Source organism: Oncorhynchus tshawytscha, unplaced genomic scaffold, assembly GCF_018296145.1.
Source record: "Oncorhynchus tshawytscha isolate Ot180627B unplaced genomic scaffold, Otsh_v2.0 Un_contig_1152_pilon_pilon, whole genome shotgun sequence".
In the NCBI taxonomy this organism is placed as follows: domain Eukaryota; kingdom Metazoa; phylum Chordata; class Actinopteri; order Salmoniformes; family Salmonidae; genus Oncorhynchus; species Oncorhynchus tshawytscha.
In genome coordinates, this window is record NW_024609720.1 from 126,417 (window position 1) to 152,368 (window position 25,952).

Here is a 25,952-nt window from a genome sequence, read left to right on the forward strand (position 1 = left end):
TCCTCCTCCTCCTCCTCCTCCTCATCTTCCTCCTCCTCTTCTTCCTTCTCTTCCTCCTGCCCCTCCTCCTCCTCTTCCTCCTCCTCCTCCTCTCCTTTATCCTCAACACATCTAGTGTCTGAAACACACTACAGGATTTGACCCATTGGAGCTACTATCCCACTGAGCGCTTCAGTCCAGCCAAATCCTAGTGAACTAGTCTTCGGTCTAGTACATACACCTGCCCCTCCTCCTCCTCCTCCTCCTCCTCCTCCTCCACCTCCTCCTCCCTTCCTCCTCCTCCACCTGCTCCTCCTCCTCCTCCTCCTCCTCCTCCTCATCATCATCTCTTCTTCATCGTTATCAACACATCTAGTGTCTGAAACACACTACAGGATTTGACCCATTGGAGCTACTATCCCACTGAGCGCTTCAGTCCAGCCAAATCCTAGTGAACTAGTAATCGGTATAGTACATACACCTGGTGGCACCTCCGGGCGGTACGATTGGACAATTGGGTGAGAATCGGGCTATATTTGCTGTGCAGGTTTGCGCATGTTCAGTAAGGAAATCATCATGGCAACCGCCGAAGGTACCGCGTTCCTTGTATGGGCATTGTTATGCTCCGAAAAATAAATGTACTTTTACATGTTAGTCATTTAGCAGACGCCCTCACCCAGAGAGACTTACAGTCAGTACAGTCATCATCAGATAGCTTGGTGGGACAACCACATATCACAGTCATAGTCAGTACATTCATCATCAGATAGCTTGGTGGACCAGTCATAGTCAGTACATTCATCATCAGATAGCTTGGTGGGACAACCACATATCACAGTCATAGTCAGTACATTCATCATCAGATAGCTTGGTGGGACAACCACATATCACAGTCATAGTCAGTACATTCATCATCAGATAGCTTGGTGGGACAACCACATATCACAGTCATAGTCAGTACATTCATCATCAGATAGCTTGGTGGGACAACCACATATCACAGTCATAGTCAGTACCTTCATCATCAGATAGCTTGGTGGGACAACCACATATCACAGTCATAGTCAGTACCTTCATCATCAGATAGCTTGGTGGGACAACCACATATCACAGTCATAGTCAGTACATTCATCATCAGATAGCTTGGTGGGACAACCACATATCACAGTCATAGTCAGTACATTCATCATCAGATAGCTTGGTGGGACAACCACATATCACAGTCATAGTCAGTACAGTCATCATCAGATAGCTTGGTGGGACAACCACATATCACAGTCATAGTCAGTACATTCATCTTCAGATAGCTTGGTGGGACAACCACATATCACAGTCATAGTCAGTACATTCATCATCAGATAGCTTGGTGGGACAACCACATATCACAGTCATAGTCAGTACATTCATCATCAGATAGCTTGGTGGGACAACCACATATCACAGTCATAGTCAGTACAGTCATCATCAGATAGCTTGGTGGGACAACCACATATCACAGTCATAGTCAGTACATTCATCATCAGATAGCTTGGTGGACCAGTCATAGTCAGTACATTCATCATCAGATAGCTTGGTGGGACAACCACATATCACAGTCATAGTCAGTACATTCATCATCAGATAGCTTGGTGGGACAACCACATATCACAGTCATAGTCAGTACATTCATCATCAGATAGCTTGGTGGGACAACCACATATCACAGTCATAGTCAGTACATTCATCATCAGATAGCTTGGTGGGACAACCACATATCACAGTCATAGTCAGTACATTCATCATCAGTTAGCTTGGTGGGACAACCACATATCACAGTCATAGTCAGTACAGTCATCATCAGATAGCTTGGTGGGACAACCACATATCACAGTCATAGTCAGTACATTCATCATCAGATAGCTTGGTGGGTCAACCACATATCACAGTCATAGTCCATACATTCATCTTCAGATAGCTAGGTGGGACAACCACATATCACAGTCATAGTCCATACATTCATCTTCAGATAGCTAGGTGGACCAGTCATAGTCAGCATATTCATCATCAGATAGCTTGGTGGACCAGTCATAGTCCATACATTCATCATCAGATAGCTTGGTGGACCAGTCATAGTCAGCATATTCATCATCAGATAGCTTGGTGGACCAGTCATAGTCAGCACATTCATCTTCAGATAGCTAGGTGGACCAGTCATAGTCAGCACATTCATCTTCAAGTAGCTAGGTGGACCAGTCATAGTCAGCACATTCATCTTCAGATAGCTAGGTGGACCAGTCATAGTCAGCACATTCATCTTCAGATAGCTAGGTGGACCAGTCATAGTCAGCACATTCATCTTTAGGTAGCTAGGTGGACCAGTCATAGTCAGCACATTCATCTTCAGATAGCTAGGTGGACCAGTCATAGTCAGTACATTCATCTTCAGATAGCTAGGTGGACCAGTCATAGTCAGTACATTCATCTTCAGATAGCTAGGTGGACCAGTCATAGTCAGTACATTCATCTTCAGATAGCTAGGTGGACCAGTCATAGTCAGCACATTCATCTTCAGATAGCTAGGTGGACCAGTCATAGTCAGCACATTCATCTCCAGATAGCTAGGTGGACCAGTCATAGTCAGTACATTCATCTTCAGATAGCTAGGTGGACCAGTCATAGTCAGTACATTCATCTTCAGATAGCTAGGTGGACCAGTCATAGTCAGTACATTCATCTCCAGATAGCTAGGTGGACCAGTCATAGTCAGCACATTCATCTTCAGATAGCTAGGTGGACCAGTCATAGTCAGTACATTCATCTTCAGATAGCTAGGTGGACCAGTCATAGTCAGCACATTCATCTTCAGATAGCTAGGTGGACCAGTCATAGTCAGTACATTCATCTTCAGATAGCTAGGTGGACCAGTCATAGTCAGTAAAGTATCTGTCAGCTAAGTTAGAGCTAGTAAGGGTGGGAGGGGATTATTTAATGTACTCTTTGAGGAGGTTTCAGATGTTTTCAGATGTCCTAGCTTCACGGAGAAGCTGGTTCCACCATTGGGGTACCAGGACAGAGAAGAGCTTGGACTGGGACAGTGTGAGACATAGGATGTGAAAAGGTAGGAGAGTGAGGTCGAAGAGGCAGAATTAGGAGACAGGAAGGAGAAGGATTTAGCAGAAGGAGAGAGATAGGATAGAAGAGGAGAGGATAGAAGAGGAGAGAGTAGTGAGAGAGTAGTGAGAGAGAGAGATGGACCGACCATCTGGGTAGGGGCTGAGTGGTAATAGATGATAGGATAGGAGATGAGAGAGTAGTGGGAGAGAGAGGGAGACCATCTGGGTAGGGGCTGAGTGGTTAGATAGGATAGGAGAGGAGAGAGTAGTAGGAGAGAGAGAGAGACCATCTGGGTAGGGGCTGAGTGGTTAGAGATGACCATAGGATGGAGAGATGATAGATAGAAGAGGAGAGGAGAGAGAGAGAGACCATCTGGGTAGGGGCTGAGTGGTTAGAGATGATAGGATAGAGAGGAGAGAGTAGGGGAGAGAGAGAGACCATCTGGGTAGGGGCTGAGTGGTTAGAGATGATAGGATAGAGAGAGAGAGAGAGTAGTGGTTAGAGATGAGAGAGAGAGACCATCTGGGTAGGGGCTGAGTGGTTAGAGATGATAGGATAGAAGAGGAGAGAGTAGTGGGAGAGAGACCATCTGGGTAGGGGCTGAGTGGTTAGAGATGATAGGATAGAAGAGGAGAGAGAGGAGAGAGAGAGCAAAGATTGTGACGGTGCGTGACTGTGTAGGGTGAGTGGTTAGGGCTGGAAAGGGAGACAGAAAGGAGAACAAAGTAGTGATCAGAGACCTGGAGAGGTGTTGCAGTGAGGTTAGTAGGTGAGCAGCCTCTAGTAAAGATGAGGACAAGCGTATTGCCTGCCTTGTGAGTTGGAGGGGACTGGGAAAGAGTGAGGTCAAATGTAGCAAGGAGGGGAAAGCGAGAGTTGGAAAGACATTAATCAGTATTCGGTCATGTTTCCGGTCACCTTGCCCTGATTAAAAGCAGTGGTTCGCGCTTTCAGTTTCACGCGAATGCTGCCATCAATCCACGGTTTCTGGTTTGGGAATGTTTTAATCGTTGCTATGGGAACGACATCTTCAACGCACGTTCTAATGAACTCGCTCACCGAATCAGCGTATTCGTTAATGTTGTTGTCTGACGCAATACGAAACATATCCCAGTCCACGTGATGGAAGCAGTCTTGGAGTGTGGAGTCAGCTTGGTCAGACCAGCGTTGGACAGACCTCAGCGTGGGAGCCTCTTGTTTTAGTTTCTGTCTGTAGGCAGGGATCAACAAAATGGAGTCGTGGTCAGCTTTTCCGAAAGGAGGGCGGGGGAGGGCCTTATATGCATCGCGGAAGTTAGAATAGCAATGATCCAAGGTTTTACCAGCCCTGGTTGCGCAATCGATATGCTGATACAATTTAGGGAGTCTTGTTTTCAGATTGGCCTTGTTAAAATCCCCAGCTACAATGAATGCAGCCTCAGGACGTGTGGATTCCAGTTTGCAAAGAGTCAAATAAAGTTCGTTCAGAGCCATCAATGTGTCTGCTTGGGGGGGATATATACGGCTGTGATTATAATCGAAGAGAATTATCTTGGTAGATAATGCGGTCTACATTTGATTGTGAGGAATTATAAATCAGGTGAACAGAAGGACTTGAGTTCCTGTATGTTGTTGTGACCACACCACGTCTCGTTAACCATAAAGCATACGCCCCGCCGCTCTTCTTACCAGAAAGATGTTTGTTTCTGTCGGCGCGATGCGTGGAGAAACCCGTTGGCTGCATCGCTTCGGATAGCGTCTCTCGAGTGAGCCATGTTTCCGTGAAGCAAAGAACGTTACAGTCCCTGATGTCCCTCTGGAATGCTACCCTTGCTCAGATTTCATCAACCTTGTTGTCAAGAGACTGGACATTGGCGAGTAGAATGCTAGGGAATGGTGCGCGATGTGCCCGTCTCCGGAGCCTGACCAGAAGACCGCTTCGTTTGCCTCTTTTACGAAGTCGTTGTTTTGGGTCGCAGGCTGGGATCCATTCCGTTGTCCTGGGTGAAAGGCAGAACACAGGATCCGCTCCGGGAAAGTCATATTCCTGGTCATACTGATGGTGAGTTGACGCTGCTCTTATGTTCAGTAGTTCTTCTCGACTGTATGTAATGAAACCTAAGATGACCTGGGGTACTAATGTAAGAAATAACACGTAAAAAACAAAAAACTGCATAGTTTCCTAGGAACGCGAAGCGAGGCGGCCATCTCTGTCAGCGCCGGAAGTAAAGCCAGTAGGTAGCCTAGTGGTTAGAGCGTTGGACTAGTAACCAGCAGGTAGCCTAGTGGTTAGAGCGTTGGACTAGTAACCAGCAGGTAGCCTAGTGGTTAGAGCGTTGGACTAGTAACCAGCAGGTAACCTAGTGGTTAGAGCGTTGGACTAGTAACCAGCAGGTAGCCTAGTGGTTAGAGTGTTAGACTAGTAACCAGCAGGTAGCCTAGTGGTTAGAGTGTTGGACTAGTAACCAGCAGGTAACCTAGTGGTTAGAGCAGGTAGTCTAGTGGTTAGAGCGTTGGACTAGTAACCAGCAGGTAGACTAGTGGTTAGAGTGTTGGACTAGTAACCAGCAGGTAGACTAGTGGTTAGAGCGTTGGACTAGTAACCAGCAGGTAGCCTAGTGGTTAGAGGCAGGGAGCCTAGTGGTTAGAGTGTTGGACTAGTAACCAGCAGGTAGACTAGTGGTTAGAGCGTTGGACTAGTAACCAGCAGGTAGTCTAGTGGTTAGAGCGTTGGTCTAGTAACCAGCAGGGTAGCCTAGTGGTTAGAGCGTTGGATTAGTAACCAGCAGGTAGACTAGTGGTTAGAGCGTTGGGCTGGTAACCAGCAGGTAGCCTAGTGGTTAGAGTGTTGGACTAGTAACCAGCAGGTAGCCTAGTGGTTAGTGTTGGACTAGTAACCAGCAGGTAGACTAGTGGTTAGAGCGTTGGACTAGTAACCAGCAGGTAGACTAGTGGTTAGAGCGTTGGACTAGTAACCAGCAGGTAGCCTAGTGGTTAGTGTTGGACTAGTAACCAGCAGGTAGCCTAGTGGTTAGAGTGTTGGACTAGTAACCAGCAGGTAGCCTAGTGGTTAGTGTTGGACTAGTAACCAGCAGGTAGCCTAGTGGTTAGTGTTGGACTAGTAACCAGCAGGTAGCCTAGTGGTTAGAGCGTTGGACTAGTAACCAGCAGGTAGCCTAGTGGTTAGTGTTGGACTAGTAACCAGCAGGTAGCCTAGTGGTTAGAGTGTTGGACTAGTAACCAGCAGGTAGCCTAGTGGTTAGAGCGTTGGACTAGTAACCAGCAGGTAGCCTAGTGGTTAGAGCGTTGGACTAGTAACCGAAAGGTTGCAAGATAGAATCCCCCGAGATGAAAGGTACAAATCTGTCGTTCTGCCCCTGAACAAGGCAGTTAACCCACTGTTCCTAGACCAGTTAACCCACTGTTCCTAGACCAGTTAACCCACTGTTCCTAGACCAGTTAACCCACTGTTCCTAGACCAGTTAACCCACTGTTCCTAGACCAGTTAACCCACTGTTCCTAGACCAGTTAACCCACTGTTCCTAGACCAGTTAACCCACTGTTCCTAGACCAGTTAACCCACTGTTCCTAGACCAGTTAACCCACTGTTCCTAGACCAGTTAACCCACTGTTCCTAAACCAGTTAACCCACCGTTCCTAGACCAGTTAACCCACTGTTCCTAGACCAGTTAACCCACTGTTCCTAGACCAGTTAACCCACTGTTCCTAGACCAGTTAACCCACTGTTCCTAGACCAGTTAACCCACTGTTCCTAGACCAGTTAACCCACTGTTCCTAGACCAGTTAACCCACTGTTCCTAGACCAGTTAACCCACTGTTCCTGACCAGTTAACCCACGTTCCTAGACCAGTTAACCCACCGTTCCTAGACCAGTTAACCCACTGTTCCTAGACCAGTTAACCCACTGTTCCTAGACCAGTTAACCCACTGTTCCTCAACCAGTTAACCCACTGTTCCTAGACCAGTTAACCCACTGTTCCTAGACCAGTTAACCCACTGTTCCTAGACCAGTTAACCCACTGTTCCTAGACCAGTTAACCCACTGTTCCTAGACCAGTTAAATAAAATATTCAACATGTATAAAAGTTACTGGGGTGCCTTAAGTGCCCGTAGAGTTCTCGGGAGCCCATCAACCTGAAATGGGCTATGTGCTTCCAGGTTAGGTTTGCTCTGATTTCTTCCGATTTGGGCAAAATCTCCATGAGCTGATCGTAGCCTGCAGTTGGGGAATAACAACATGTAATGTACATCTGGCTTTTGTCCTATCTACAGGAGGACTCAAATCATATCTATTCATAGCAGTGGAAACTGGATATCAACAAGCTATTTAGGTCAGGTGTATGTGTGTGTGTGTGTGTGTGTGCGTTCAAGGGCACCGCAGCGGAACTTTCCACCCTAGAATAGGACCATAGAACTATAAACCACACGATCACTCTGTTTCCAACCGGTTATACAGGACATATCAACCTGACTGGTACATGACATATCAACATGACTGGCACAGGACATATCAACCCGACTGGTACATGACATATCAACATGACTGGTACAGGTCATATCAACATGACTGGTACATGACATATCAACATGACTGGTACAGGACATATCAACATGACTGGTACATGACATATCAACATGACTGGTACAGGACATATCAACATGACTGGTACAGGACATATCAACATGACTGGTACAGGACATATCAACATGACTGGTACAGGACATATCAACCTGACTGGTACATTACATATCGACATGACTGGTACAGGACATATCAACCTTGCTGGTACAGGACATATCAACCTGACATATCAACCTGGCTGGTACATGACATATCAACCAGGCATATCAACCTGACTGGTACATGACATATCAACCTTGCTGGTACAGGACATATCAACCTGACATATCAACCTGACTGGTACATGACATATCGACATGACTGGTACATGACATATCAACCTGACTGGTACATGACATATCAACATGACTGGTACAGGACATATCAACCTGGCTGGTACATGACATATCAACCGGGCATATCAACCGTGCTGGTACATGCCATATCACCCTGACTGGTACATGACACATCAACCTGACTGGTACATGACATATCAACCTCACTGGTACATGACATATCAACATGACTTGTACAGGACATATCAACCTGGCATATCAACCTTGCTGGTACATTACATATCAACCTGACATATCAACCTGACTGGTACATGACATATCAACCCGACTGGTACATGACATATCCACCTGGCATATCAACCTTGCTGGTACATTACATATCAACCTGACATTTCAACCCGACTGGTACATGACATATCAACCTGACATATCAACCTGGCTGGTACATTACATATCAACCTGACATTTCAACCCGACTGGTACATGACATATCAACCTGACATATCAACCCGACTGGTACATTACATATCAACCTGACATATCAACATGACTGGTACAGGACATATCAACCTGGCACATCAACCGTGCTGGTACATGACACATCAACCTGACTGGTACATGACATATCAACCTGACTGGTACATGACATATCAACCTGACTGGTACATGACATATCAACCTGACATATCAACCTGACTGGTACATGACATATCAACATGACATATCAACCCGGCTGGTACATGCCATATCACCCTGACTAGTACATGACATATTAACCTGACTGGTACATGACATATCAACCTGCCTGGTACATGACATATCAATCCGACTGGTACATTACATAGCAACCTGACATTGACCTGACTGGTACATGACATATCAACCTGACTGGTACATGGAATATCAACCTGGCACATCAACCGTGCTGGTACATGACACATCAACCTGACTGGTACATGACATATCAACCTGACTGGTACATGACATATCAACCTGACTGGTACATGACATATCAACCTGACATATCAACCTGACTGGTACATGACATATCAACATGACATATCAACCCGGCTGGTACATGCCATATCACCCTGACTAGTACATGACATATTAACCTGACTGGTACATGACATATCAACCTGCCTGGTACATGACATATCAATCCGACTGGTACATTACATAGCAACCTGACATTGACCTGACTGGTACATGACATATCAACCTGACTGGTACATGGAATATCAACCTGCCTGGTACATGACATATCAATCCGACTGGTACATTACATAGCAACCTGACATTGACCTGACTGGTACATGACATATCAACCTGACTGGTACATGGAATATCAACCTGCCTGGTACATGACATATCAATCCGACTGGTACATTACATAGCAACCTGACATTGACCTGACTGGTACATGACATATCAACCTGACTGGTACATGGAATATCAACCTGACTGGTACATGACATATCAACCTGACATGTCAACCTGACTGGTACATGCCATATCAACCTGACATATCAACCTGACTGGTACATGACATATCAACCTGACTGGTACATGACATATCAACCTGACTGGTACAGGACACATCAACCTGACTGGTACAGGACACATCAACCTGACTGGTACATTTCATATCAACCTGGCTGGTACATGCCATATCAACCTGACATATCAACCTGACTGGTACATGACATGTCAACCTGACATATCAACCTGACTGGTACATTACATATCGACCTGACATATTAACCTGACTGGTACATGACATATCAACCTGACTGGTACATGACATATCAACCTGACTGGTACAGGACACATCAACCTGACTGGTACAGGACACATCAACCTGACTGGTACATTTCATATCAACCTGGCTGGTACATGCCATATCAACCTGACATATCAACCTGACTGGTACATGACATGTCAACCTGACATATCAACCTGACTGGTACATTACATATCGACCTGACATATTAACCTGACTGGTATATGACATATCAACCTGGCTAGTACAGGACATGTCAACCTGACATATCAACCTGACTGGTACATGACATATCAACCTGACATATTAACCTGACTGGTACATGACATATCAACCTGGCTGGTACATGCCATATCATCCTGACTGGTACATGACATATTGGCCTGACTGGTACATGACATATCAACCTGACTGGTACAGGACATATCAACCTGACTGGTACATGACATATCAACCTGGCATATCAACCTGGCTGGTACATGACATATCAACCTGACCGGTACATGACATATCAACCTGACTGGTAAAACGTCTCCAACTAGTTATACCAAAATGACAGCTCCTTCTGGTTCAGAGAGACATGACAGGTTCTGTTTATTCATGATGTTGTGTTTCAGAGGGAGAATGACAGCTCCTCCTGGTTCAGAGAGACATGACAGGTTCTGTTTATTCATGATGTTGTGTTTCAGAGGGAGAATGACAGCTCCTTCTGGTTCAGAGAGACATGACAGGTTCTGTTTATTCATGATGTTGTGTTTCAGAGGGAGAATGACAGCTCCTCCTGGTTCAGAGAGACATGACAGGTTCTGTTTATTCATGATGTTGTGTTTCAGAGGGAGAATGACAGGTTCTGCTTTGGGATTGTGTTGCCGGGGCAGCCAGTGGTCTGAGTGTTGACTTTGTGATTGTCTGATCACTAAAATATTTAGACCAGCAATACATAATCAATGATTGCTGATTGTGAGTGTGTGTTTGTTTGTTTTAGATTACAAGACTGTTTGAGTAACTCTTCCTCCTCTCTCCCTGAATGTTTCTGTTAACTCTTCCTCCTCTCTCTCCCTGAATGTTTCTGTTAACTCTTCATCTTCCTCCTCTCTCTCCCTGAATGTTTCTGTTAACTCTTCATCTTCCTCCTCTCTCTCCCTGAATGTTTCTGTTAACTCTTCATCTTCCTCCTCTCTCTCCCTGAATGTTTCTGTTAACTCTTCATCTTCCTCCTCCTCTCTCTCCCTGAATGTTTCTGTTAACTCTTCATCTTCCTCCTCTCTCTCCCTGAATGTTTCTGTTAACTCTTCATCTTCCTCCTCTCTCTCTGAATGTTTCTGTTAACTCTGAATGTTTCTGTTAACTCTTTCTCTTCTGAATGTTTCCTCCTCTCTCTCCCTGAATGTTTCTGTTAACTCTTCATCTTCCTCCTCTCTCTCTGAATGTTTCTGTTAACTCTTCATCTTCCTCCTCTCTCTCTGAATGTTTCTGTTAACTCTTCATCTTCCTCCTCTCTCTCTCTGAATGTTTCTGTTAACTCTTCATCTTCCTCCTCTCTCTCTCTGAATGTTTCTGTTAACTCTTCATCTTCCTCCTCTCTCTCTGAATGTTTCTGTTAACTCTTCATCTTCCTCCTCTCTCTCTCTGAATGTTTCTGTTAACTCTTCATCTTCCTCCTCTCTCTCTCCTGAATGTTTCTGTTAACTCTTCATCTTCCTCCTCTCTCTCTCTGAATGTTTCTGTTAACTCTTCATCTTCCTCCTCTCTCTCTCTGAATGTTTCTGTTAACTCTTCATCTTCCTCTCTCTCTCCCTGAATGTTTCTGTTAACTCTTCATCTTCCTCCTCTCTCTCCCTGAATGTTTCTGTTAACTCTTCATCTTCCTCCTCTCTCCCTGAATGTTTCTGTTAACTCTTCATCTTCCTCCTCTCTCTCTGAATGTTTCTGTTAACTCTTCATCTTCCTCCTCTCTCTCCCTGAATGTTTCTGTTAACTCTTCATCTTCCTCTCTCTCTCTGAATGTTTCTGTTAACTCTTCATCTTCCTCTCTCTCTCTGAATGTTTCTGTTAACTCTTCATCTTCCTCCTCTCTCTCTGAATGATTCTGTTAACTCTTCCTCCTCTCTCTCCCTGAATGTTTCTGTTAACTCTTCATCTTCCTCTCTCTCTCCCTGAATGTTTCTGTTAACTCTTCATCTTCCTCTCTCTCTCCCTGAATGTTTCTGTTAACTCTTCCTCTTCCTCTCTCTCTCCCTGAATGTTTCTGTTAACTCTTCATCTTCCTCCTCTCTCTCTCTCTGAATGTTTCTGTTAACTCTTCCTCTTCCTCTCTCTCTCTCTGAATGTTTCTGTTAACTCTTCATCTTCCTCCTCTCTCTCTGAATGTTTCTGTTATCTTCCTCTTCATCTTAACTCTTCCTCTCTCTCTCTGAATGTTTCTGTTAACTCTTCATCTTCCTCTCTCTCTCCCTGAATGTTTCTGTTAACTCTTCATCTTCCTCCTCTCTCTCTCTGAATGTTTCTGTTAACTCTTCATCTTCCTCCTCTCTCTCCCTGAATGTTTCTGTTAACTCTTCATCTTCCTCCTCTCTCTCTCCCTGAATGTTTCTGTTAACTCTTCATCTTCCTCCTCTCTCTCTGAATGTTTCTGTTAACTCTTCATCTTCCTCTCTCTCTCTCTCTGAATGTTTCTGTTAACTCTTCCTCTTCCTCCCTCTCTCTCTGAATGTTTCTGTTAACTCTTCCTCTTCCTCTCTCTCTCTCTGAATGTTTCTGTTAACCCTTCTTCTTCCCCTCTCTCTCAGGAATGTTTCTGTTGACCAGAGTTCATCTCCCCCTTGACTCTTCCCTCCTCTTCCTCTCCTCTCCTCTGAAGCTGGTTAACTCTTCCTCTTCCTACTCTCCTCTCTGAATGTTTCAGGTTAACTCTTCCTTCACTCAGCCCCTCTGAATGTTTCTTCTCTCTTCCTGCTCTCTCTCTGAATGTTTCTGTTAACTCTTCCTCTCTCTCTCTGAATGTTTCTGTTAACTCTTCCTCTTCCTCCTCCTCTCTCTGAATGTTTCTGTTAACCCTTCATCCTCCTCACTCTCTCTCTCTCCTCCTCCCTCCCCCTCCAGCCCTACATCTTCTCTCACCTCCTCTCTCTCTCTCCCTCTTTCTCTCTCTTCCTTAACCCTTCCTCCTCCTCTCTCCTGAAGCCTTCTCTTCTCTCCTCTAACCCTCTCTCCCTCCCCTTCCTCTCTTTCCTAGTTCCCCCGGTCAGGAGCCCTACATGACCAGAGTTCATCTGCCCCTGACTCTTCCCTCGGAGGCCTCCTTACCCTCCTCCCTCCCCCTCCAGCCCCATTCCTCACACCTGCTCTCAGGTCCCCACTCCTCAGCCCCTCATCTTCCTCACTGCCTCTCTCTCTCCCCTGCCTCTCTCTCCCTCCTCCCTCCCCCCCTCCAGCCCTACATCCTCCAGCCCTACATCCTCCTCACTTCCCTCTCTCTCCCTCCTCCCTCCCCCTCCAGCCCTACATCCTCCTCACTGCCTCTCTCTCTCTCCCCTCCCTCTCTTCCCTCCTCCCTCCCCCTCCAGCCCTACATCCTCCTCACTGCCTCTCTCTCCCTCCCCTTCCTCTCTTCCCTCCTCCCCCTCCCCCTCCAGCCCTACATCCTCCTCACTGCCTCTCTCTCCTCCCCTTCCTCTCTTCCCTCCTCCCTCCCCCTCCATCCCTACATCCTCCTCACTGCCTCTCTCTCTCTCTCCCTCCTCCCTCCTCCCCCCCTCCAGCCCTACATCCTCCTCACTGCCCTCTCTCTCTCCCCTTCCTCTCTTCCCTCCTCCCTCCCCCTCCAGCCCTACATCCTCCTCACTGCCTCTCTCTCCTCCCCTTCCTCTCTTCCCCCTCCCTCCCTCCCCCTCCAGCCCTACATCCTCCTCCTCACTGCCTCTCCCTCCTCCCTCCCCCTCCAGCCCCATCCTCCTCACCCTCTCCCCTTCCTCTCCCCCTCCAGCCCTACATCCTCCTCACTGCCCCCCTCCCCCCCTTCCTCTCTTCCCCTCCTCCCTCCCTTCTCCTATCAGCTGCATCCTCCTCACTGCCCCCCCCCCTCCCCCTCCCTCTTCCCCTCCTCCCTCCCTTCTCCTATCAGCTGCATCCTCCTCACTGCCCCCTCCCTCCCCTTCCTCTCTTCCCCTCCTCCCTCCCTTCTCCTATCAGCTGCATCCTCCTCACTGCCTCCCCCCCTCCCCTTCCTCTCTTCCCCTCCTCCCTCCCTTCTCCCTCAGCCCTACATCCTCCTCACTGCCCCCCTCCCTCCCCTTCCCTCTCTTCCCCTCCTCCCCCTCCCTTCTCCTATACATCCTCCTCACTGCCCCCTCTCTCCCCCCCTCCCTCTCTCCCCTCCTCCCTCCCTTCTCCTATCAGCTGCATCCTCCTCACTGCCCCCTCCCTCCCCTTCCCCTCCTCCCTCCCTTCTCCTATCAGCTGCATCCTCCTCACTGCCCCCTCCCTCCCCTTCCCCTCCTCCCTCCCTTCTCCTATCAGCTGCATCCTCCTCACTGCCCCCTCCCTCCCCTTCCCCTCCTCCCTCCCTTCTCCTATCAGCTGCATCCTCCTCACTGCCTCTCTCTCCCTCCCCCTCCTCCCTCCCTTCTCCTATCAGCTGCTAGAACTGGGCTGCTGACATGCTGGACATCCTGCTACCTTCCTTCATCCTTTCACAACATCATTCACACGTACTCATTCACTCATTCATCACTGGCCAGTGAGGTGGTGATAGGACAGCTAACTGAAAATGGCTGCTGGTGATAGGACAGCTAACTGAAAATGGCTGCTGGTGATAGGACAGCTAACTGAAAATGGCTGCTGGTGATAGGACAGCTAACTGAAAATGGCTGCTGGTGATAGGACAGCTAACTGAAAATGGCTGCTGGTGATAGGACAGCTAACTGAAAATGGCTGCTGGTGATAGGACAGCTAACTGAAAATGTGGACGTGAATGGGTTAATTGTGGACGTGAATGGGTTAAATGAGGACGTGAATGGGTTAAATGAGGACGATGAGGACGTGAATAGGTTAAATGAGGACGTGAATAGGTTAAATGAGGACGTGAATAGGTTAAATGAGGACGTGAATGGGTTAAATGAGGACGTGAATGGGTTAAATGAGGACGATGAGGACGTGAATGGGTTTAATGAGGATGTGAATGGGTTTAATGAGGATGTGAATGGGTTAAATGAGGATGTGAATGGGTTAAATGAGGATGTGAATGGGTTAAATGAGGACGATGAGGACGTGAATGGGTTTATTGAGGACGATGAGGATGTGAATGGGTTTAATGAGGATGTGAATGGGTTTAATGAGGATGTGAATGGGTTAAATGAGGACGTGAATGGGTTAAATGAGGACGTGAATGGGTTAAATGAGGACGTGAATGGGTTAAATGAGGACGTGAATGGGTTAAATGAGGACGTGAATGGGTTAAATGAGGACGTGAATGGGTTAAATGAGGACGATGAGGACGTGAATGGGTTTAATGAGGATGTGAATGGGTTAAATGAGGATGTGAATGGGTTAAAGGATGTGAATGGGTTAAATGAGGACGTGAATGGGTTAAATGAGGATGTGAATGGGTTTAATGAGGATGTGAATGGGTTAAATGAGGATGTGAATGGGTTAAATGAGGATGTGAATGGGTTAAATGAGGATGTGAATGGGTTAAATGAGGATGTGAATGGGTTAAATGAATGAATGGGTTAAATGAGGATGTGAATGGGTTAAATGAGGATGTGAATGGGTTAAATGAGGATGTGAATGGGTTTAAATGAGGATGTGAATGGGTTAAATGAGGATGTGAATGGGTTAAATGAGGACGTGAATGGGTTAAATGAGGACGTGAATGGGTTAAATGAGGATGTGAATGGGTTAAATGAGGATGTGAATGGGTTAAATGAGGACGTGAATGGGTTAAATGAGGATGTGAATGGGTTTAATGAGGATGTGAATGGGTTAAATGAGGATGTGAATGGGTTAAATGAGGACGTGAATGGGTTAAATGAGGACGTGAATGGGTTTAATGAGGATGTGAATGGGTTAAATGAGGATGTGAATGGGTTTAATGAGGATGTGAATGGGTTTAATGAGGACGTGAATGGGTTTAATGAGGATGTGAATGGGTTAAATGAGGATGTGAATGGGTTAAATGAGGATGTGAATGGGTTAAATGAGGATGTGAATGGGTTTAATGAGGATGTGAATGGGTTAAATGAGGATGTGAATGGGTTAAATGAGGACGTGAATGGGTTAAATGAGGACGTGAATGGGTTTAATGAGGATGTGAATGGGTTAAATGAGGATGTGAATGGGTTAAATGAGGACGTGAATGGGTTAAATGAGGACGTGAATGGGTTAAATGAGGACGTGAATGGGTTTAATGAGGATGTGAATGGGTTAAATGAGGATGTGAATGGGTTTAATGAGGACGTGAATGGGTTTAATGAGTGTGTTTACACCAGATTACACCAGATGTCCAAGTCTCTCAGCTTTATTCTGGACCGCTGTCAGACTTAAAGAGAGTCCCAGATGACATTTAAAAGTACCTTTAGATCCGCTTTCTGTGGTTCCTGTCTCACTGTCTCAAACCTCAGTTAGGAAGTTGTTTCCTTTCAGATATGCTTCCTGTTTCTATGATGATGTCATCAGGTTGGAACTTCCCTCCAAGTGAAGAACCGACACCTGTAACATCAGACTGTATCAGACATCAGGTTATCACATGACATCAGACATTATAACTCTCCCTGGAGAGAAGTGAATTATTCTGCTGTTGGTCCTCTGCCCTGACAAACAATACAGTCAAATGTCACTGACTCTAACGACAGGTGCAGTACGTTGCAGTATGGACATTGATCCGGCAGCTCCACGGTTGCTATGGGGAAGTGACTGTGTTGAAATGAGACTGATCAAACTGTGTCACTCAAACCACTAAGCTTCCACATCCAGTAGAGTTCCTGTTTATTTCCCACAGAGGAAGGTTCCTAACCCTGGATACAATACACAGCTGTACATCCATCCTGTATGTTATAAATCAGATGGGTTCATCAGTATTGCTGTAATGTGAGTGAGGTGGAGAGAGGAGGAGAGAGGTGGAGAGAGGAGGAGAGAGGTGGAGAGAGAGTGACGATGAGAGAGGAGGAGAGAGGCAGAGTGACGATGAGAGAGGAGAGAGGCAGAGTGACGATGAGAGAGGAGGAGAGAGGCAGAGTGACGATGAGAGAGGAGGAGAGGAGGAGAGAGGAGAGAGAGAGGAGAGAGGTGGAGAGAGGAGGAGAGAGGTGGAGAGAGGCAGAGTGACGATGAGAGAGGAGGAGATTTAGGATGGATTTAGGATGGATCCATGGACGAACAGATCTGAAGGAGAGGCTGGAGAGCCATGGGTACATGGTTGCCAAGCAACTAGGACTGGGCTTGTCTGAGGGTCGGCTGGTACAGGTGGCTGGTGTGTGTGTGTGTGTGTGTGTGTGTGTGTGTGTGTGTGTGTGTGTCGCTGGGGGCAGAAGGCAGTGTATCAGTATTGTGTAATGGACTCAGCAGGTCAGGTTGGTCCTCTATAAACACTACTAGATAATAATGTACAACACAACCATTCAGTTTGGCTGCTGTTGCTAGGCAGGTTTAGTGTACGATATCAGAGCCTGCTTGTATTGGCTTATGATGGTGCAGGTCTTCTTTGTGAGAGTTTGTTACTAAAGGCCTTTTTTGACCAACTATGTTGCAATGTTTTCGTCGGAATTCTGTAAAAAAAATACATATTCTGATTTTGACGCATCTATCATTCACACCGAAGTTCGATGTGTAATCTCTAGTATCTCTAATACAGTAACCTCTAGTATCTCTAATACAGTAACCTCTAGTATCTCTAATACAGTAACCTCTAGTATCTCTAATACAGTGACCTCTAGTATCTCTAATACAGTGACCTCTAATATCTCTAATACAGTGACCTCTAGTATCTCTAATACAGTAACCTCTAGTATCTCTAATACAGTGACCTCTAATATCTCTAATACAAATCAAATCAAATTTTATTTGTATCATGGTTCAGATGTTAAAGTGTACGAAAGTAACCTCTAGTGACCTCTAGTATCTCTAATACAGCTAGTATCTCTAATACAGTGACCTCTAGTATCTCTAATACAGTAACCTCTAGTATCTCTAATACAGTGACCTCTAGTATCTCTAATACAGTGACCTCTAGTATCTCTAATACAGTGACCTCTAGTATCTCTAATACAGTGACCTCTAGTATCTCTAATACAGTGACCTCTAGTATCTCTAATACAGTGACCTCTAGTATCTCTAATACAGTGACCTCTAGTATCTCTAATACAGTAACCTCTAGTATCTCTAATACAGTAACCTCTAGTATCTCTAATACAGTAACCTCTAGTATCTCTAATACAGTGACCTCTAGTATCTCTAATACAGTGACCTCTAGTATCTCTAGTATCTCTAATACAGTGACCTCTAGTACCTCTAGTATCTCTAATACAGTAACCTCTAGTATCTCTAATACAGTAACCTCTAGTATCTCTAATACAGTAACCTCTAGTATCTCTAATACAGTAACCTCTAGTATCTCTAATACAGTAACCTCTAGTATCTCTAATACAGTAACCTCTAGTATCTCTAATACAGTAACCTCTAGTATCTCTAATACAGTAACCTCTAGTATCTCTAATACAGTGACCTCTAGTATCTCTAATACAGTAACCTCTAGTATCTCTAATACAGTAACCTCTAGTATCTCTAATACAGTAACCTCTAGTATCTCTAATACAGTGACCTCTAGTATCTCTAATACAGTAACCTCTAGTATCTCTAATACAGTAACCTATAGTGTCTCTAATACAGTAACCTATAGTGTCTCTAATACAGTAACCTCTAGTATCTCTAATACAGTAATCTCTAGTGTCTCTAATACAGTAATCTCTAGTGTCTCTAATACAGTAACCTCTAGTGTCTCTAATACAGTAACCTCTAGTATCTCTAATACAGTAACCTCTAGTGTGATCTCTAATACAGTAACCTCTAGTATCTCTAATACAGTAATCTCTAGTATCTCTAATACAGTAACCTCTAGTATCTCTAATACAGTAACCTCTAGTATCTCTAATACAGTAACCTCTAGTATCTCTAATACAGTAACCTCTAGTATCTCTAATACAGTAACCTCTAGTATCTCTAATACAGTAACCTCTAGTATCTCTAATACAGTAACCTCTAGTATCTCTAATACAGTAACCTCTAGTATCTCTAATACAGTAACCTCTAGTGTCTCTAATACAGTAATCTCTAGTATCTCTAATACAGTAATCTCTAGTATCTCTAATACAGTAATCTCTAGTATCTCTAATACAGTAACCTCTGTCTTCCTTTATTTGATTGGGATGTTTCTGTGTGTCTGTCTTCAGGTGGTTTCTCAGCGTTTTCCCAGCTGTTTCCAGGTCTATGTGAAGGTAAGGCTCTTCTGGCCACATCCTGCCTGGTCCCCACCTGCCTCTCTCAGCCCTGCCTGCCCCTCAACACCTCTGGGCCAACACGCATCCTGCCTCACCTCTACCTGGGCTGTCAGAGAGACGTACTCAACAAGGTATTAGATATATTACTATGTATTATAGCATTCTAACCAGCTGTATTCCTCCCTCCTCTGCAGGAAGTGATGTGTGTAAAGCATTCTAACCAGCTGTATTCCTCCCTCCTCTGCAGGAAGTGATGTGTGTAAAGCATTCTAACCAGCTGTATTCCTCCCTCCTCTGCAGGAAGTGATGTGTGTAAAGCTAACCAGCTGTATTCCTCCCTCCTCTGCAGGAAGTGAATAAAGCATTCCAGCTGTATTCCTCCCTCCTCTGCAACCAGCTGTATTCCTCCCTCCTCTGCAGGAAGTGATGTGTGTAAAGCATTCTAACCAGCTGTATTCCTCCCTCCTCTGCAGGAAGTGATGTGTGTAAAGCATTCTAACCAGCTGTATTCCTCCCTCCTCTGCAGGAAGTGATGTGTGTAAAGCATTCTAACCAGCTGTATTCCTCCCTCCTCTGCAGGAAGTGATGTGTGTAAAGCATTCTAACCAGCTGTATTCCTCCCTCCTCTGCAGGAAGTGATGTGTGTAAAGCATTCTAACCAGCTGTATTCCTCCCTCCTCTGCAGGAAGTGATGTGTGTAAAGCATTCTAACCAGCTGTATTCCTCCCTCCTCTGCAGGAAGTGATGTGTGTAAAGCATTCTAACCAGCTGTATTCCTCCCTCCTCTGCAGGAAGTGATGTGTGTAAAGCATTCTAACCACCTGTATTCCTCCCTCCTCTGCAGGAAGTGATGTGTGTAAAGCATTCTAACCAGCTGTATTCCTCCCTCCTCTGCAGGAAGTGATGTGTGTAAAGCATTCTAACCAGCTGTATTCCTCCCTCCTCTGCAGGAAGTGATGTGTGTAAAGCATTCTAACCAGCTGTATTCCTCCCTCCTCTGCAGGAAGTGATGTGTGTAAATCATTCTAACCAGCTGTATTCCTCCCTCCTCTGCAGGAAGTGATGTGTGTAAAGCATTCTAACCAGCTGTATTCCTCCCTCCTCTGCAGGAAGTGATGTGTGTAAAGCATTCTAACCAGCTGTATTCCTCCCTCCTCTGCAGGAAGTGATGCAGCAGAATGAGATCGCGTACGTCCTGAATGCCAGTAACACATGTCCCAAACCAGACTACATCCCTGAGTCTCACTTCCTGCGAGTTCCTGTCAACGACAGCTTCTGCGAGAAGATCCTTCCCTGGTTGGACAGATCTGTAGAGTTCATAGAGAAGGCCAAAGCCTCCAACGCCTGTGTGCTGGTCCACTGTCTGGCTGGCATCTCCCGCTCGGCAACCATCGCTATCGCTTACATCATGACGAGGATGGACATGTCACTAGACGAAGCTTACAGGTGAGATGATTGAACCCTGTAGGACCATAATAAGTGTTTACAGGTGAGATGATTGAACCCTGTAGGACCATAATAAGGATTTACAGGTGAGATGATTGAACCCAGTAGGACCATAATAAGGATTTACAGGTGAGATGATTGAACCCTGTAGGACCATAATAAGGATTTACAGGTGAGATGATTGAACCCTGTAGGACCATAATAAGTGTTTACAGGTGAGATGATTGAACCCAGTAGGACCATAATAAGGATTTACAGGTGAGATGATTGAACCCTGTAGGACCATAATAAGGCACAAGGCCTCATGTACACATCACCTTCCTGCTTATGGACTTGACCACTCAGCAACCACCCCCCTCCCAAGTTCTCCGTAACTAAGAGGATACCCCCTCTTCCTGTCTGTCTTCATGAACCCATCCTCACATGACCCCTGATTAAACAACTGTGTGTCACATGACCCCATGAAAGGCCCAGCTTGTCCTCCTGAATGAACACACTGCACTGTGGGGGGCTGTAATGATGGCTGGGATGGTAACCTCAGCAGCATCTCTACTGATGTCCTGTGTTACAGTTATAAATGTCCCCTGTCTTGACCCTCTAGGTTTTCCCAACTCTATAACAACCCAGTGTGTTACAGCGTCTCTACTGATGTCCTGTGTTACAGTTATAAATGTCCCCTGTCTTGACCCTCTAGGTTTTCCCAACTCTATAACAACCCAGTGTGTCTCTACTGATGCTATGTTTCTGTCTTTCCTCTACAGGTTCGTCAAGGAGAAGAGACCCACCATCTCTCCTAACTTCAATTTCCTGGGTCAGCTGCTGGACTTTGAGAAGAAGATCAAGACTCCTGGACGGTCGGAGATCAGAGAAACCACCGGGGTCAAACCCTCTCCTCTCCTCCACCTCCCTCTAGAGCAAGACCCCCCTAACCCTACTCCCAGCTTCCCAGACCCTGCCCTGGCCCTGCTGGAGCCCCTGACTCTGCCGTGTGTCCTGGCCCCCTGGCCTCCAGAGGAGAGGCTCCTGGCCCAGGCTCTCCAGGGGCTCCAAGGCCTTCAGCTGGACCAGGGGACGGAGGACAGCGCTGCACGGCTGAAAAGGTCCTTCTCTCTGGACATCAAGTCGTACAGGGAGCCAGGAGGCTGCAGCAACGCCCCCATGAGGCCATACCCCCACCCTACATCCCACCCCGGAGCCCAGGAGTATTATAACCCATCCGTGAGCTTCAAGGAGCCTGCAGGGAAACCGTATCAGTTCTCTCCTGTGAAGGAGATGTCAGAGCAGTCTACACCTGAGCCGAGCCCTGACAAGGAGCAGGACGACGGTCCCGCAGACCCTGCTGCTACGTCTGCAGCTCCCACTGCTGCTCCTGTAGCCTCCACCACTACCAGCACCACTACCACCTCCAACCAGCCCAGCATGAAGCAGCCCAGCCAGGCTAAGCCTCCTCCACCTCCCCTCTCCTGTTCCCAGCAGCTCCACCGTAGTGGCAGTATGGAGGAGAACTCTAACCGCACCCCTCACACCACCGGCTTCCTGTTCGGCCTATCGCGTTCCCAGCAGCACCTGTCCAAGCCCGCCCCTAACCTAGGCTCCGCCCTGAAGGGCTGGCACTCTGACATCCTATTGGGTCCCGTCACCGTGTCGTCGGGGGGATGGTACCTCTCCGAGTCACACCACTTCTACTCCACCTCCACCATCTTAGGAGGCGGGGCTAACATTCTGGGGGGTGGCAGCGTGGCGGCGTACAGCGTGAGTCAGGGGTTGGAGGAGGTGCGGCGGCGTGGGCGGCAGCGGAGCGGCGACCACGGGGACTCACGGAGGAGCTGGCACGAGGAGAGCACCTTGGAGAAGCAGCTGAAGAGACGGAGCTGTCAGATGGAACTCGGAGACAGGATGAGAGGAGGAGGCGAGACTAGATCCAGGGAGGAGATGGGGAGTCACAGCAGCTTCTCAGGCAGCATGGAGGTCATAGAGGTGTCCTGAGAGGGACATTCAATATGGCCTCCAGTCCACCCCTTACGGGATCATTGATTTGAATGGAGACATCCGTTCTAGGGAGTATAACCTCCTCAGATCAGACCCATGTTGAGGGAAAGACTTGTTATGGACTCATCTTATTATCCCACTAGGGACTTGAACCTTGAGTTGATTTAAGCGGCTCTATGTGTACTTGTGTCGCGACAGTTGGCATTAATGTAGTTGAACTTTGACCTGGAAGCAGAAAGCAGCTGTGTGACGATGATGAATGTGATGAAGAGGTGAACTCTGAGAGGACTGAGACAAACTGAGTCTTTTGTTTGGATGAGTGTTCATCGTTTTCATTTATTTCTGAATGTTGATGATCGTCGTCAAGGAGCAGTAGATGTCTGCCTGACGTTGGATTCATGGAGCTTTTATGAAGCCTTATGAAGTCTTTATGAAGCCTTATGAAGTCTTTATGAAGCCTTAAGAAGTCTTTATGAAGCCTTATGAAGTCTTTATGAAGCCTTAAAAGTCTTTATGAAGCCTTAAGAAGACTCTATGAAGCCTTAAGAAGTCTTTATGAAGCCTTATGAAGTCTTTATGAAGCCTTATGAAGTCTTTATGAAGCCTTATGAAGTCTTTATGAAGCCTTAAAAAGTCTTTATGAAGCGTTATGAAGTCTTTATGAAGCCTTATGAAGTCTTTATGAAGCGTTATGAAGTCTTTATGAAGCGTTATGAAGTCTTTATGAAGCCTTATGAAGTCTTTATGAAGCCTTATGAAGTCTTTATGAAGCCTTAAGAAGTCTTTATGAAGCGTTATGAAGAACGCGATCAGAGATCCTTGATAGCCCTGTGTCAAATCATCCAATACCTCACACATCCAAATTAGAGGCTTCTCCTGGTCCTCTGTCTTCTTCTGATTGACAATTCAAATCTCAGGTCTTATTTGAGCAGCAAGAAAAGATGCTGGAACAACTGAACAGCTACCGAACAGTTCCCGAACAGCTACCGAACAGCTACCGAACAGTTCCCGAACAGTTCCCGAACAGCTACCGAACAGCTACCGAACAGTTCCCGAACAGTTCCCGAACAGCTACCGAACAGCTACCGAACAGTTCCCGAACAGCTACCGAACAGCTCCCGAACAGCTCAGTTGGTAGAGCATGGCGCTTGTACCCCAGGGTTGTAGGTTCAATTCCCGGGGCCGCCCAGACGTAAAATGTACGCACGCATGACTGTAAGTCACTTTGGATTAAAGCGCTAAATATGATATATTATTAACGGTGTGGTTGTGGGTTTTGTCTGATACCTGTGGTTAAGGAATGATGTAATGATTGATACCTGTGGTTGATAACTGAACAGATAACTGAACTGAATGATTGAAACCTGTGGTAAAGGAATGATGTAACGACTGATACCTGTGGTAAAGGAATGATGTAATGACTGATACCTGTGGTAAAGGAATGATGTAATGACTGATACCTGTGGTAAAGGAATGATGTAATGACTGATACCTGTGGTAAAGGAATGATGTAATGACTGATACCTGTGGTAAAGGAATGATGTAATGACTGATACCTGTGGTAAAGGCTTTGAATAAGTTCTGACTGGAGACCAGTGGTCCCTTCCCTGTCCTGAGACCAGTGGTCCCATCCCTGACCTGAACCTTGTCCTGAGGTCAGTGGTCCCATCCCTGACCTGAACCCTGTCCTGAGGTCAGTGGTCCCATCCCTGACCTGAGACCAGTGGCCCAGACCTGAACCCTGACCTGAGACCAGTGGTCCCATCCCTGACCTGAGACCAGTGGCCCAGACCTGAACCCTGACCTGAGACCAGTGGTCCCATCCCTGACCTGAACCTTCTCCTGAGGTCAGTGGTCCCATCCCTGACCTGAGACCAGTGGTCCTGACCCAGACCTGAACCTTGTCCTGAGAACAGTGGTCCCATCCCTGACCTGAGACCAGTGGTCCTGACCCAGACCTGAACCTTGTCCTGAAACCAGTGGTCCTGACCCAGACCTGAACCTTGTCCTGAGGTCAGTGGTCCCATCCCTGACCTGAGACCAGTGGTCCTGACCCAGACCTGAACCCTGACCTGAGACCAGTGGTCCTAACCCTGACCTGAGACCAGTGGTCCTGACCCAGACCTGAACCCTGACCTGAGACCAGTGGTCCTGACCCAGACCTGAACCCTGACCTGAGACCAGTGGTCCTAACCCTGACCTGAGACCAGTGGTCCTGACCCAGACCTGAACCCTGACCTGAGACCAGTGGTCCTGACCCAGACCTGAACCCTGACCTGAGACCAGTGGTCCTGACCCAGACCTGAACCCTGACCTGAGACCAGTGGTCCTAACCCTGACCTGAGACCAGTGGTCCTGACCCAGACCTGAACCTTGTCCTGAGGTCAGTGGTCCCATCCCTGACCTGAGACCAGTGGTCCTGACCCAGACCTGAACCCTGACCTGAGACCAGTGGTCCTAACCCTGACCTGAGACCAGTGTTCCTGACCCAGACCTGAACCCTGACCTGAGACCAGTGGTCCTGACCCAGACCTGAGACAGGTTCAGCTCCCACAGTGTGTGGACGTGTGTGAGAGATAGTAGGTCTGTTATGGGGTTGTTGTTGCTGTGTCAGAATATAGCTCGTTTTACAACAGACAATGTGGACATTTGGATGAAGCTGATAAGCAGTAGATGTATGTTGACTGTTGAAATAAAATCTGAAACGGTACACAACACGTGGTTTATTTTCTAACATTGTCACGCTGAACTTTAACCTCTGTAATACAATCCTTTACATGATCAATGTCCAGGAAGAGGAGTTTTCTTCACCATCCTACAGGCCTGGAACAAAGAACAACACTTTACAGTATGAATCATTCAGCACCTCTTGAGGATCTACAGTTGACATGGTCTATGGTTGAACCCTGCCTCTAGCCCTCTACAGTTATGATAGGTCTATGGTTGAACCCTGCCTCTAACCCTCTACAGTTATGATAGGTCTATGGTTGAACCCTGCCTCTAGCCCTCTACAGTTATGATAGGTCGATGGTTGAACCCTGCCTCTAGCCCTCTACAGTTATGATAGGTCTATGGTTGAACCCTGCCTCTAGCCCTCTACAGTTATGATAGGTCTATGGTTGAACCCTGCCTCTAGCCCTCTACAGTTATGATAGGTCTATGGTTGAACCCTGCCTCTAGCCCTCTACAGTTATGATAGGTCTATGGTTGAACCCTGCCTCTAGCCCTCTACAGTTATGATAGGTCTATGGTTG

At 46.7% G+C, this 25,952-nt stretch overlaps 1 protein-coding gene across 1 annotated transcript in view; it reads left to right on the forward strand.

Moving 5' to 3' along the window:
• Positions 1–25,413, forward strand: part of dusp16 (dual specificity phosphatase 16) — a 31,077-nt gene extending 5,664 nt beyond the window's left edge. The window contains exons 2-4 of the mRNA XM_042317249.1: positions 19,163–19,394; positions 20,426–20,709; positions 21,471–25,413. Coding sequence (XP_042173183.1) covers positions 19,163–19,394; positions 20,426–20,709; positions 21,471–22,695 — 1,741 coding nt within the window. The 3' untranslated portion in view covers positions 22,696–25,413. The remainder of the gene's footprint in view (positions 1–19,162; positions 19,395–20,425; positions 20,710–21,470) is intronic.
• The last annotated feature ends 539 nt before the right edge of the window (positions 25,414–25,952 follow it).